We start from the raw sequence: 12,632 nt of genomic DNA on the forward strand, positions 1-12,632 counted from the left end.
CACAATGCTACCGTTGTTGCGATAGGAAATTGAAGAAGACCGGAAGAAGGCAGAAGAAGACGGCATCTCTGTGACCACCCGGAGACCCAAATATGAGGTGGAGTATGACCGTAGGCAGAATGGGAAAGGAGTCCCGGTGGTGGCTGGTGATCTCAGTCGACCCCTCCCTGTGAGTAAACGTCTCCTTGCTCTCTGTTGCAGATCAATAATTCTATGTTTATAAGCTACCTTATGTTTGCTCACTGAGCCTGAAGGTCACGTCCCAAACGTTTCGTAACCAGTCAGAGTGACATTATCAGTGCCCAGTTGAATGTTGTTTCTGCCAAGTGCTCGAGCTTATATCGTTCAGACTTTTTGTTCTGGTTTGTTAGCTGTTGTGCTGGCTGCTAGTCTCTGCTGGGTCCTGGCCAACCAGATAGCTAAGTTGTCTCTGCTGGCCCCGTACCCCTGGTTATGGCTTGTTATGAGCATTGGTTCCACGGGTGTCCACGGCTCACCCCTCTGCCCTGATCCCAGCAGACGCATCGGTTCGTGAATTGTGTCCAGTTCAATATGCTTGTTAATAGAGTCTTCTGTTAAGAACCAAGCTTCTTTTAAAAAAAAAAAAAAAAAATTAATTCTCTTGTTTTGTGCTTCGGTCAGGATTTTTGTCGTTTTGTAGACCTCTTGTCACTCAGGAAGTGCAAGAAGGACACAAGTTCATCTGGGGAAACTACGAAAATCCTGGCTGAAGCACAAAACAGAAAATCAAGAGAATTCTTAGGAGCTTGGTTCTCAACAGAAGATTCTATTAACAAACATATTGACCTGGATGCAATTTATGAACGGATGTGTCTGCAGGATCGGGACTGAGGGATGAGCTGCGGACACCCGCGGAACCAGCACTCATATCGAGCGATAACCAGGGATACGGGCCAGCAGAGGTCACTCAGCTATCCCGGCGGAGGCCAGTGACCAGTGTGACAGCCAACCAATCAGAAGAACGAGTCAGACCAATATAAACTCAAGCACTCGGCAGAAACAACACTCAATTGCGCGCTGATGATGTCACCTCGAATGGTGGTGAAATGTTTGTGACCTGACCTCCAGTCTCAGCAAATAATTCCACAAACATGCAGCCAACCTGAACTGCCAACCTTCTGTTCCATTTCCAGCTATCTCATGTATTTATATAAGTTTTTAAAAAATTATTGTGTCCTTTATCTTGCTGTGTTTTTACTTGTGCTGCATCGGATCCAGAATGATGGTTATTTCTTTCTCCCTTATACTTGTGTACTGGAAGTTTCGTTAAACTATCTTGAAATGTGAATTTTTTTTATCAAGTGATGGGTGCGAATTCAATATCAACGTTTAAGACAAGTTTAGATAGATACATGGATGGGAGGGGCATGGTGGGCACTGGTCAATGGAAGTAGGCAGTTTAAATGGTTCAGCACTGACTAGATGGGCTGAATGGCCTGTTTCTGTGCTGTTGTTTTCTATGACTATAAAAATGGAGAGGAACTTCTAGAATCTCAATTGGAAATGCTGTCTGACCTGCCGAGTTCCTCCAGCACTCTGTGTCCAATGGAAAGGTTCCTCGTTGGGCAGCAGGCCACGGCCTCGTACTGATCTGGAAGGAGTTGTTTTAGGTCGTGCTCTTCCCTGGTGAGGTGAGCAGCTCGTAGGGTCATAAGGCCTTAGAGCACAGGAAGAGGCACTTTGGACCATCGAGTCTGTGCTGACCCCATTATTCTGCCTAGTCCTGTTGATCCGCATGGTAGTGTAGTGGTTAGCACGACACTTTACAGTACAGGAGACCTGGGTTCAATCCCTGCTGCTGCCTGTACGTTCTCCTCATGTCCACGTGGGTTTTCCCTGGGTGCCCAGATTTCCTCTCACCATTCAAAGGCATACTGGTTGGTTGGTAGGTCAATTGGTCGTTGTAAGTTGTCCCGTGACTAGGCGGGGATGAAATCGGGGATTACTAGACGGTGTGGCTCAAAGGGCTGGAAGGGGTGTATCCATGCTGTATCTCAATAAACAAACGGTTGGGCCAGAGTTCTCGATATCCCTCCCATCCATGCACTTGTCCTAATAGCTCTTAAACGTTGGAATTGAATCACTTTCTCTCTGACAGCTCGTTCCACACTCTCACCACCCTCTGAGCGAAGAAACTCCCCTCAGGTTCCCCTTAAAACTTCACCTTTCACCCTTGACCAATGACCTCTAGCTCGAGTCTCACCCAACCTCAGAGGGGGGAAAAGTCTGCTTGTATTTATCCTGTCTACATAGACCCTTCATGATTTTGGCTTCCTCTATCAAATCTTCCCTTGTTCTCTTACACTCCAGGGATGTCACAGTTCCTGCCTCCCTCTGAACAAGTAGTGCTCTATCCCCTCTATATTTCAGCCTACAGGAAAGGTCTCAACACGAAATGTCTGCTGGCCTCTTCCCTCCATTGAGACGTCTCCACTCGCTGAGTTCCTCCAGCGGGTTGTGGCTATACATTCCACCATCCTGGGCACACATCTTGCCCGATGGAACGTAGAGTACAGATGTGTGTGGCCATGCACTTTGGTAGAAGGAATAAAGGCATAGCTGGGGAACAAATTCAGAAACTGGAGGTGTAAAGGTTAATTTGCAGCTTGAATCATTAGTGGGGAAGGCAGATGCAATGTTAGCATTCATTTCAACAAGACTGGAATATAAGAACAAGGATGTAATGTTGAGGTTTTGTAAGGCATTGGTCAGACGCATTTGGACTATTGTGAGTAGTTTTGGGCCTCTTATCTAAGAAAGAACGTGCTGGTGGTGGAGAGGGTCCAGAGAAGGTTTCTAGAAAGATCCCAGGAATGAAAGGATTATCATATGAGGAGCATTTAATGGCTCTGGGCCTGTACTCACTGGAGTTTAGAAGATTGAGGGGGTAATCTCTCAGAAACCTGTTGAATATCGAAAGGCTTCAATAGAGTAGATGTGGAGAGGATGGTTCCTAGTAGGGAAGTCCAGGACCAGAGGGCACAACCTCAGAGTAGGAGAAAGGTCCTTTTAGAACAGAGAAGAGGAGGGATTCCTTTAGTCAGAGGCTGGCAAATCTCTGGAACTCATCACCACAGAGGGCTGTGGAGGCCAGGTCATTGGGTACATTTAAAGCAGAGGTTGATAATTCTTAAACTCAAGGAATTCTGCAGAATCTAGATATCCGGAATAACATACACAAAATGCCGGAGGAAGTCAGCAGGTCAGGCAGCATCGTTGGAGGGGAATAAACAATTGACATTTCGGGACAAGATTTTTCATTGGGAATGAAGGGAGGGGAAGCCAGAATAAGGGGGGGAGGGGAAGGAGTACAAGCTGGCAGGTGATAAGTGAAGCTGGGTGGGGGCTGAAGTAAGAAGCTGGAAGGTGATGGGTTTGAGGTAAAAGGCTGAAGAAAGTGTTTTCTGATCGGAGAGGTGAGTGGGAGAAAGGGAAGGAGGAGGGGTATCAGAGGGTGGTGATAGAAAGATAAGGAGAAGAGAAAGGGTAAGAGGGGAGCCAGAATAGGAAATGAAAAAAGGCGGGCGGGGGGTTGGAGGAATTACTGAAAGTTGGAGAAATCGATGTTCATGCCATCAGGTTGGAGACTACCCAGATGGAATATGAGGTGTTGCTCCTCCAACCTGAGAGTGGCCTCATCGTGCTAACGGGTTCTTGGTTAATCAGGGTGTCAAAGGTTATGGGGAGAAGGCAGGAGAATGGGGTTGAGAGGGGAAATAAATCAGCCATGATGGCATGGTGGAATGGTATAATTTTGCTCCTGTGTCATTGTGTGTCTTACAGTGGAGGCTGCCTTTGAGGGTTCTTTGCCACTTTGTGTTTGAAACGTTCCTGTTTATTCACCACAGGAGAAGTGGACGATGAACGACAGGAAAGCTCGCAGCAGTCTGGGTTCACCCGGCCGAGGGGGTTGGGTGGGGAGCCCCACGTCCCCCGGCCCCAGACCCTCGGTAGACCAGACCGCCCACTACAGCTCTCCCAGCGGCCGGCCTGACAGGATGCTGCGCACTGACCGTTCCACGCCGAACTCGCGAGGTTTCGCCGGCCCCGAGGGGGAGCGGAGAGGTCGAGGCAGGAGGGGCCGTGGAGGCCGAGGAGGGGGTGGGATGGACGGAGGAGTTCCCACTGGAGTTTCACTGCAGGACAGAAGAGTAAAGGTAAGGTGGTGTGCATCGATCTGTGCATCAGTACAAATTCAAGTTCAATTGTCGTAGAGTCTTGGAAAGTACGCACAGAAACAGGCCCTTTGGCCCATCTAGTCTATGCCGAACCATTTAAACTGCTTATTCACTAGCACTGGGCCTATAGCCCTCCATACCACTGCCATCCATGTACCTATCTAAACTTCTCATTGAACCATATGCATGTATACAGCCAAACGAAACAGAATTCCTCTGGGACCAAGGTACAAAACATAGTACAAAAGGTTACACACAGAACAAAGCACATAAAGCACACTTAATTACAATTGCAGTAGAGCATACAGTTATATTTTTAAAAAATAACATATCCCAAGCGCCTGAGTGTCATGTCCTATAGGTCAGGGATTCCAACATGTTTTACCACTAAAGGATGGGTCCATCGACTCCAGGTTGTGAACCCCTGCTGTAGATTGATGATTGTACTAGAGCTGTGTTCACAGGAGTTCCTCATCATGCACTTGTGCAGCCACAGTTGCCAGCTTGTCTCTTCCACTGAGCGAACACTCAACACTGATGGTTAGTGAGGTACAGGTACGTGAACACCAGCATCATGGCATGATGGTACAGACAACATGCAGGATATAGATTATACTGGGCAAAACACCTTTTCCAATGTGTTGCTTCTTCAGAATTTTTTTTGTGTTTATGATAGACCGCTTGAAGCTGAGCGCAAATATAATTTCAGACTTAGGACACACAAGATACTGGAGGAACTCGGCAGGCTGGGCAGCATCTATGGAAAAGAGTAAACAGTCGACATTTCGAGCAGAGACCCTTCATCAGGACCAGAAAAAAAGAGGAGAAGTTGAGAGGAGGCGAGAAAGAAGTACAAGGTAGTAGGTGATCGGTGAAACCAGGAGAGGGGGAGGGGTGAAGTAAAGAGTTGGGAAATCGACTGGTGGAAGAGGTACAGGGCTGGAGAAGGGGGAATTTGAAAGGAAAGAATGGAAGACCATGGAAGAAAGGGAAGGAGGAGGATTTTCACCAGTTGACTTCCCAGCTCTTCACCCCTCCTCTCTTCCCCCCTTCTCCAGTTCCACCTATCACCCACTACCATGTACTATTTTCTCCCCTCCCCTCACCACCTTAGTCTAACTTCTCATCTCCTTTTTCCATTCCTGATGGGGCCCTCGGCCCAAAATGTCAACTGTTACTCTTTTCCATAGATGCTGCCTGGCCTGCTGAGTACCTCCGGCATTTCCTGTGTATTACTTTAATTTCCGGCATCTACAGATCTTTTTCTTGTTTATAGTTTCACGCAGGAATTTGGCGAGACAAGAAATTAACTTACTGGATATAGTATGTTTAATTCCATAACGGTGCTGACCCTTTGCAATAGTTCAACTAAGCTAAAAATGTTTTGTTGACTATGTTCATTTGTACTCAGTGTCTGAGAGTTTGGGCTTAAATCCCTAACAATAATCAGCCAGCACTGATGGACTCCAGTTGCCCTGATACCGTTTCTCCATGACCGCAATGTCCTGGTGAAACCTTTCACCATTCTCGTCACTGACAGCGCCAAGATTTGCAGGGAAGAAGTCTAAACAGGAATGCAGAAAATGACTGTTTAGTGACATGTTGCACTTCATGGTTTTGTATGCTTGAAGCTTGTTGTCAACCAGCTGCATGTAGCTTGATGCTCTGCAATTGCCAAGAAATTTTTCAGCAAAATCTTTGAATGCCTTCCATGCGATTTTTCTCTGGTTCCAGTAGAAGTTTTTCGAATTGCCTGTCATTGATGACCTGTTTGATTTGTGGACCAACAAAAATGCCTTCCTTAAACATGGCATCAAATACTCTGACTTGAATTAAGAATTGAAATAACAAATATAGACGATTTTAAAACTGGTACATGATAGGGAAAATTCATGGCGATTTTCATGATCAGCAGGCCAAAATCAATAAGATACACCCAAAGGTATTCAGGAAGTAAATCTTTGTCCAGTGACTCCAGGTCAATTAAGTTGCTAACTAAACTAACTAAAAACTAATGCCAACACTGCAAATCAAGAGCAGTATCCTAGAACCAAATAATAACACAGCGTCTATCTAAATCAATGTTTTTCATTCCTGGAGCATGGACTTAAGGTAAGCAGGGAGCATTGTTGCTGCTGTGCTTCCATCAAGACTTCACAAGACGGAACCAAAAGGAAGGGAGTTAAAAATAATTACAAGGAAGCTCTCTTCAGCCGGATTGTGTGCATTCTCACATGTTTGATCGCTGTCTCTCAGCTGCCCGCCTGTAAGAGAGCCCAGACTCCACGGTTGTGAAATTCAGGGCACTCAGGGTGGAGGGAGGTAAATTCAACCAAGTTGTCCCAGCAGCGACAGCCTGTCAGCATTGCCAGGAACAGCTTTAGTAATAAGACCACGGACCACAATACACAGGAGAAGAATTTGGCCATCGAGTCTGTACCGCCATTCCATTGTGGCTGATTTATTTTCCCTCTCCACCCCTTTCTCCTCCCCTCTCCCCATAACCTTTCTCACCCTGACTAATCAAAAACCTTTCAACCTCCCCTTTAAACCTACCCAATGACTTGGCCTCCACAAAAGTCCGTGGCAGTGGATTCCACAGATGAAACCAAAGAGTGAAACAAGAACTGTAGTTGCTGGGAATCTGAAACAAAAAGAGAAAATGCCGGAGGTGACCATCAGGGGGCAGCAGAGAGTCATAGAGCACTACAGCACAGAAACAGGTCCTTTGGCCCATCTAGTCCATGCCGACCTGGTCTTCTGCCTCGTCCTGGACCATATCCCTCTCATCCACATACCTATCCAACCCTCTCTTAAATGTTACAATTGAACCAACTTCTACCACTTCTGCTGGCATCTCATCCCACACTCCCACGACCCTCTGAGTGAAGAAGTTCTCCTTAAACATTTCACCTTTCACCCGATGTCTACTTCTAGTCTCACCCAACCTCAGTGGAAAAAGCTTGTTTGCATGAACCCTCATAGTTTTGTATACCTCTATCAAATCTCCTCTCAGTCTTCTACATTCCAAGGAATAAAGTCCTAACCTGTTCAATCTTTCCTGATAACTAAGGTCCTCAAATCCCAGCAACATCTGTGGGAAAAGAAACAGATAAAATTTTTCGGTTTCAATAACCTTCACCAGAATCAAACGATCAACTGTTATAGAACACAGAACATTAGAGCACGGTACTGAGCCAGCCCTTTGAAATAACAAATATAGGCAATTTCAAAAACGTAGTGTGTGATCGGGAAATTCCATGGTGATTTTAATGTTCAACAGCCCAAAATCTATAAGATACACACAAATGTATTCAGGAAGCAAAATCTTCATTGTCCAGTGTTATATAAGACTGTGAAGAAAGAAAATGTCAAATGTGTGAAACAGATATAAGTGTAAAACAAAAAAAAACTCACAACTGTTTGGTTCCATTGCTCTCCACCATCGAGGACATCAAATTCTGACTTATATTCATTTATTTGTCAAGTATACATCAAAACATAGGGAAAGTACTAAGTTCCAAAGTTCCAAGTACATATATTATCAAAGTACATATCTCGCGATATACAACCCCGAGATTTATTTTCTTGTAGGCATTCTCAATAAATCCATAATAGAGTAATAACCATAATAGAATCAATGAAAGGACACCCAACTGGGGCATTTGACCAGAGTGCAGAAAACACCAAACTGAGCAAGCACAAAAAGAAAGTAGTAAATTAATAAGCAATAAATATTGAGAATGTGAGATGAGTCTTTGAAAATGAGTCCATTGGCTGTGTAAGCACCTCGCTGATGGGGCAAGTGAAGTTGAGTGTAATTATCCCCTCTAGTTCAAGAGCCTGATGCTCGAGGGGTTGTCACTGTTTCTGAAGCTGGTGGTGTGAATCCTGAGGCTCCTGTACCTTCCTCCTGCTGGCAGTGTCATATACCTTTCGCTTGATCTGATTACAAAGAACCAAAGGCAGAGTGGATCTGTTCAAGAGTGTGTTTATTACTTGCAAGGAGAAGACCACCTCCACCCCTCACAGTTGATGACATATGGCCCACCAACCAGGACATGCTCTCTTCTCATCACTGTTGTAGAAATATATTCGAGAGGATGTTTCCTATGCTGGGAGAGTCTAAGACAAGAGGATACAGCCTCAGAATAGTGGGGCAGAGATGAGGAGGAATTTCTTTAACCAGAGAGAGGTGAATCTGTGGAATTCTTTGTCACAGGCAGCTATGTGGCAACCCATGTGGGCTAACCTTAGATTGCATTGGGTGTTAACACAAACATATCATTATCTCCAGTTGCAAAACTCCATGTTCCTGACTGGAGTTGTCTCTTCCTGTTAACCCAAAATTTCAAAACATCCCAACCTCGGAGAGTGCAGCTCAAGAGAACTGGGTTCAGTGCCAACTTTCGATGCTGTCAGTGTAGTTTTTGTAGCTTCTCCCAGATACCACCCATAATGGTAAAGCCCTCTCCACCATTGAGCATATCTACATGAAATGCTGTCGCAGGAAAACAGCATCCATCCTGCTTACTCTCAAACACTCAGTGTGCGGAGAGAAAAAAAACAAATGGTGCAAACAATAAAAGTAAACAAATAACTTTCTGTACTGAAGTACACAAAAGTGAGTCCACAGCCGATTGACAGAGACGAGCAAACCTCATGGAGCAGCGATCTGAACAGGCCTGTGCCTCACCTCCAGCCCTGCCACCCTGACCTTTTCAATCAACCGCTTCAACGAAACAACAAAAGCAAGATTAATCAAAAGTTACAGAAAGAAGGCAGGAGAATGGGGCTGCGAGGGAAAATAAATCAGCATGATCCGATAGGGGAACAGACTTGATGGGTTGAATGGCCTAATTCTGCTCCCCTATCCTATGGAAAGGTTCTCTGAAAACTGCCACACTGTCTCTTTGGAGGATGAAGGCTGCAGGTGACCTTAATCCTTGGAGTCTTCTTCCAGTTGGCTCACCTGCATTCTTTTGGTCCTGAGGTCCAATGGAAAATTTTGCATCCTGTGGTCTTGGTAATGACATCTGAGTTTCTAGATTGGAATCAGTTGCAGAGATTTGCTGCAAGCCAGTGCTTGAAATATTTCCTCTTGACCATCGATTAACTTCTCTTCCTTTGTGTTATCGGAGAGTTCCCGAAGGCTTAATCACGCTGGGCGGAGAGCAGCTTCCTGATGAGGAATGACTGCGTGCTTTAGTGATTGGGCCCAGGGGAGAGTTCCATGACTCGGCAGCCAGAACCTTGGGATCCACTGCTGCCTCTCAGAGTTCTCATTTGCATAAGGCGATCAGTGTGTTGAATACTAAAAGCAAGATGTTAACTTGCTTTTAACTTGGTGGCGTATTGGTAGAACCACACTTTACAGTGCAGGTGACCAGGGTCCAATTCCTGCCACTGCCTGTAAGGAGTTTGTATGTTCTACCCCATGACTGCGTGGGTTTCCTCCGGGTGCTCCGGTTTCCTCCCACAGTCCAAAGATGTGCCGGTTGTAGGTTAATTCCCATTGGGTGTGTTGCCTCTGGAAAGCAAAATTTCTATCACCAAATGTCATTTGAAGTTGGCTGATACTTCAAGCTCAGCACTACACGAGCAAAGCAGTTTTCTGTATAAACATCAGGATTACCAAAACCATCATCTTTAGCCTGTATTGTTGTCCCAGCCACTGACCACCCCTCTGGCCAGAATCTCTCTGGACACTGGCTTTAGTGGCATTTCAGCCAAGATGAGGTCCCGCCATATCTGTACTAGTGACGCACAGGTGGATGATTGGCTTTGTTCGTCACATGTACGTCGAAACATACAGTGAAATGCACTGTCTGCACCAACGCCAACGCAGTCCGAGGATGCACTGGGTCAGAGTGAGGATTAGAATGAGGGGGGATTAGAAGATTGAAGAAGAGATCTCATTGTAACCTATTGAATATTGAAAGGCCTGGATAGACTGCTTTTGGAGTACTATGAGCTGTTTTGGGCCTCTTTTTAAGAAAGGATGTGCAGGCATTGGAAAGGGTGCAGAGGAGGTTCACGAGAATGATTTTGGGGTTGAAAGTCTCATAGGAGCAGCGATTGAAGGCTCTAGAGCTGTACTCACTGGAATTTGTAGGATGAGGAAGGGACCTCAGTGAAACCTATCGAATACAGAAAGGCCTCGAAAGAGTGGATGTGGAGAGGATATTTTCAATAGTGGGGGAGTCTAGCACCAGAGGGACAGTCATTTAGAACAGAGCTGTGGAGGAATTTCTTTCACCAGAGAGTGGTGAATCTGTGGAAAGCACGGGTTCTTGATTGGTCAGGGTGTCAAAGGTTACGGAGAGAAGACAGGAGAACGGGGTTCAGAGAGGTAGTAAATCAGCCATGATGGAATGATAGTGGGCCAAATGGCCTAATTCTGCTCGTGTCTTATGGCCTCTTATGCCCGCAAGGTACTTCTGCCCATCCCATTATCTCCAGTTGCACAAGCTCCGCGTTCCTGGTTGGAGTAGTCTCATTCTGTTACCTCTAAATTTCAACGTGCCTGAAATCCAACCACCCTGAGTGGCAAAGTTCCCCTTAAACATTTCACCTTTCACCCTTAACTTATGACCTCATAACTTTTAGTCATTTTTTTCGTATTCCACTTTTCACAACTTACAGTACTATGCAAAAATCTTAGGTGCATATGTATGGCTAGGGTGCCTGAGACCTCTGCACAGTGCCGTATTTGTCAACGTGGAATGGAGGACAAGTTTGTAAATCTGGTGGCAGCAAAGAAAGTTGGGAACGGCGAGGGTGGAGCACCAGGGGAGGGGTGTGGGACGGGTGGCAGAGAAGGAGTGCCAGGGGTGGGGGGTGGTGTGGGTGCAGACATACCCAGCTCTGAGGCACCAGGCAAGGTCATTTGATTCTGAACAATTGGTTTATTGATCATTTCAGAGTGCCTACTGGTTCTTCCCACTCCCTCCCCTCTCCTTTCCCCTTCCCACTCTCAGTCCACAACAAGCACCCATATCAGAATCAGGTTTATCATCCCCCACATACGTCATGAAATTTGCTTTATTTTTGCGGCAGCAGTACAGTGCAATACATAAAATCACTACAGCACTGTGCAAAAGTCTTGGGCACCTGAGTTTTTATATATCTAAACTTTTGCACAGTACAAAACTCTTAGGCACATAATAAAGCTGATTCTGATTCTAACCATTACAGATTTCGAGTTTATATTCCAGATTTATAAAGTCATGCCTCCAACCCTACAGTCCTGAGCTTGAGATCTTAGATCAGTGAGTGAAAAGCTTTCCAATTAATCTCTCCTGACAGGAGTGGGAAGAAAAGCGACGGCAGAACATCGAGAAAATGAATGAAGAGATGGAGAAGATCGCGGAGTACGAGAGGGGTCAAATGGTGAGGACACACAGCTAATCCCACTGCTCTCCCCAAGGTACCAGTGAACTTTCAAAGCCCATTCGTCTCTAATGAACGTCACTTTGGTGCGAAGAACCTCAACTTTTCCCACAAGTGAGGAGATGGGGGTCGATTGCATGGGAAGGAAGGGAGGTGGAGGGTTACTGATCCACATTGATTAGTTACATCCATCATATCATTACGTGATGGAGGTAAAGGGGCACTTTTCCCCATTACTACAATTTGTTTGTTATTAGTTGTCCATGCTCTTCTTCATCTCAAATCTTAAATGATATTTTTCATGCCCGTTCCACCACTGGTGTTTAGGATATCAAGGAAGAACCTCCAGCTGTTGTGTTCCGGGCTTCTTTCATCATGTCTGTAGCTTCCCCTAGCCTTTCACAGTCAGTCACACAAGTCCCGGGTGGAGACTCAGGAATGCTGTCACACTCAGACGTAGAAGGATTCTTCATTGCCTGTTTCTGTAACAGTTTTCTTTGACCAGTCAGGGTTGTTAACCCTGAGCTGAAACCCCGAACCTGGAGGACCGGTGGACCACTCTTAGTCTGGCCTCTACCCTTTGACCTGTTTGCCATGGGTGACCCAACCAAGAGCCAAAACATAAAGCCCTGACTCTGGGTCATTGAGGTACACAAGCCTCCAATTCCTGTGACAAGGTTATGGTCCTCTTGGAGGTTAAATGATGTATCAGAGGTTATCTGTTTGGAGTTGAAGCGTTGACACCCTCTTGGCGCACAGTTTTGTCACGGCGTTGTTGCTAATGTGTAGCGGAAAGCTCTTCTGGAGCCACAGCGTTTCCTTGGTTGGAGGAAGTTGGGGGAGGGGGTTAGGTGGGAGATTGGAAGTCAGAGGCCAGTCCAAGGTTTTGGGGGGGGTGGGGGGGAGAGACCAACCAGTTTGGTGATCAGGTACCTGGTTGGAAAGGAGGAGGTGTCTTTGGGAATTTATGGGGATCAGGTACCTGGTTGGAAAGGTAGGAGGTGTCTCAGGATTTTTGGGGATCAGGTACCTGGTTGGAAA

The 12,632-nt window shown here is 45.9% G+C and overlaps 1 protein-coding gene across 4 annotated transcripts in view; it reads left to right on the forward strand.

Annotated features, from left to right (window-relative positions):
• Positions 1-12,632, forward strand: part of ccdc9 (coiled-coil domain containing 9) — a 96,863-nt gene that overhangs the window by 13,578 nt on the left and 70,653 nt on the right. For all 4 annotated transcript variants that reach the window (XM_072274447.1, XM_072274451.1, XM_072274450.1 and 1 more), the window contains exons 4-6: positions 26-169; positions 3,870-4,178; positions 11,508-11,591. In XM_072274447.1, coding sequence (XP_072130548.1) covers positions 26-169; positions 3,870-4,178; positions 11,508-11,591 — 537 coding nt within the window. The remainder of the gene's footprint in view (positions 1-25; positions 170-3,869; positions 4,179-11,507; positions 11,592-12,632) is intronic.

The sequence above is a fragment of the Mobula birostris genome, chromosome 12 (genome assembly GCF_030028105.1).
Source record: "Mobula birostris isolate sMobBir1 chromosome 12, sMobBir1.hap1, whole genome shotgun sequence".
NCBI lineage: Eukaryota > Metazoa > Chordata > Chondrichthyes > Myliobatiformes > Myliobatidae > Mobula > Mobula birostris.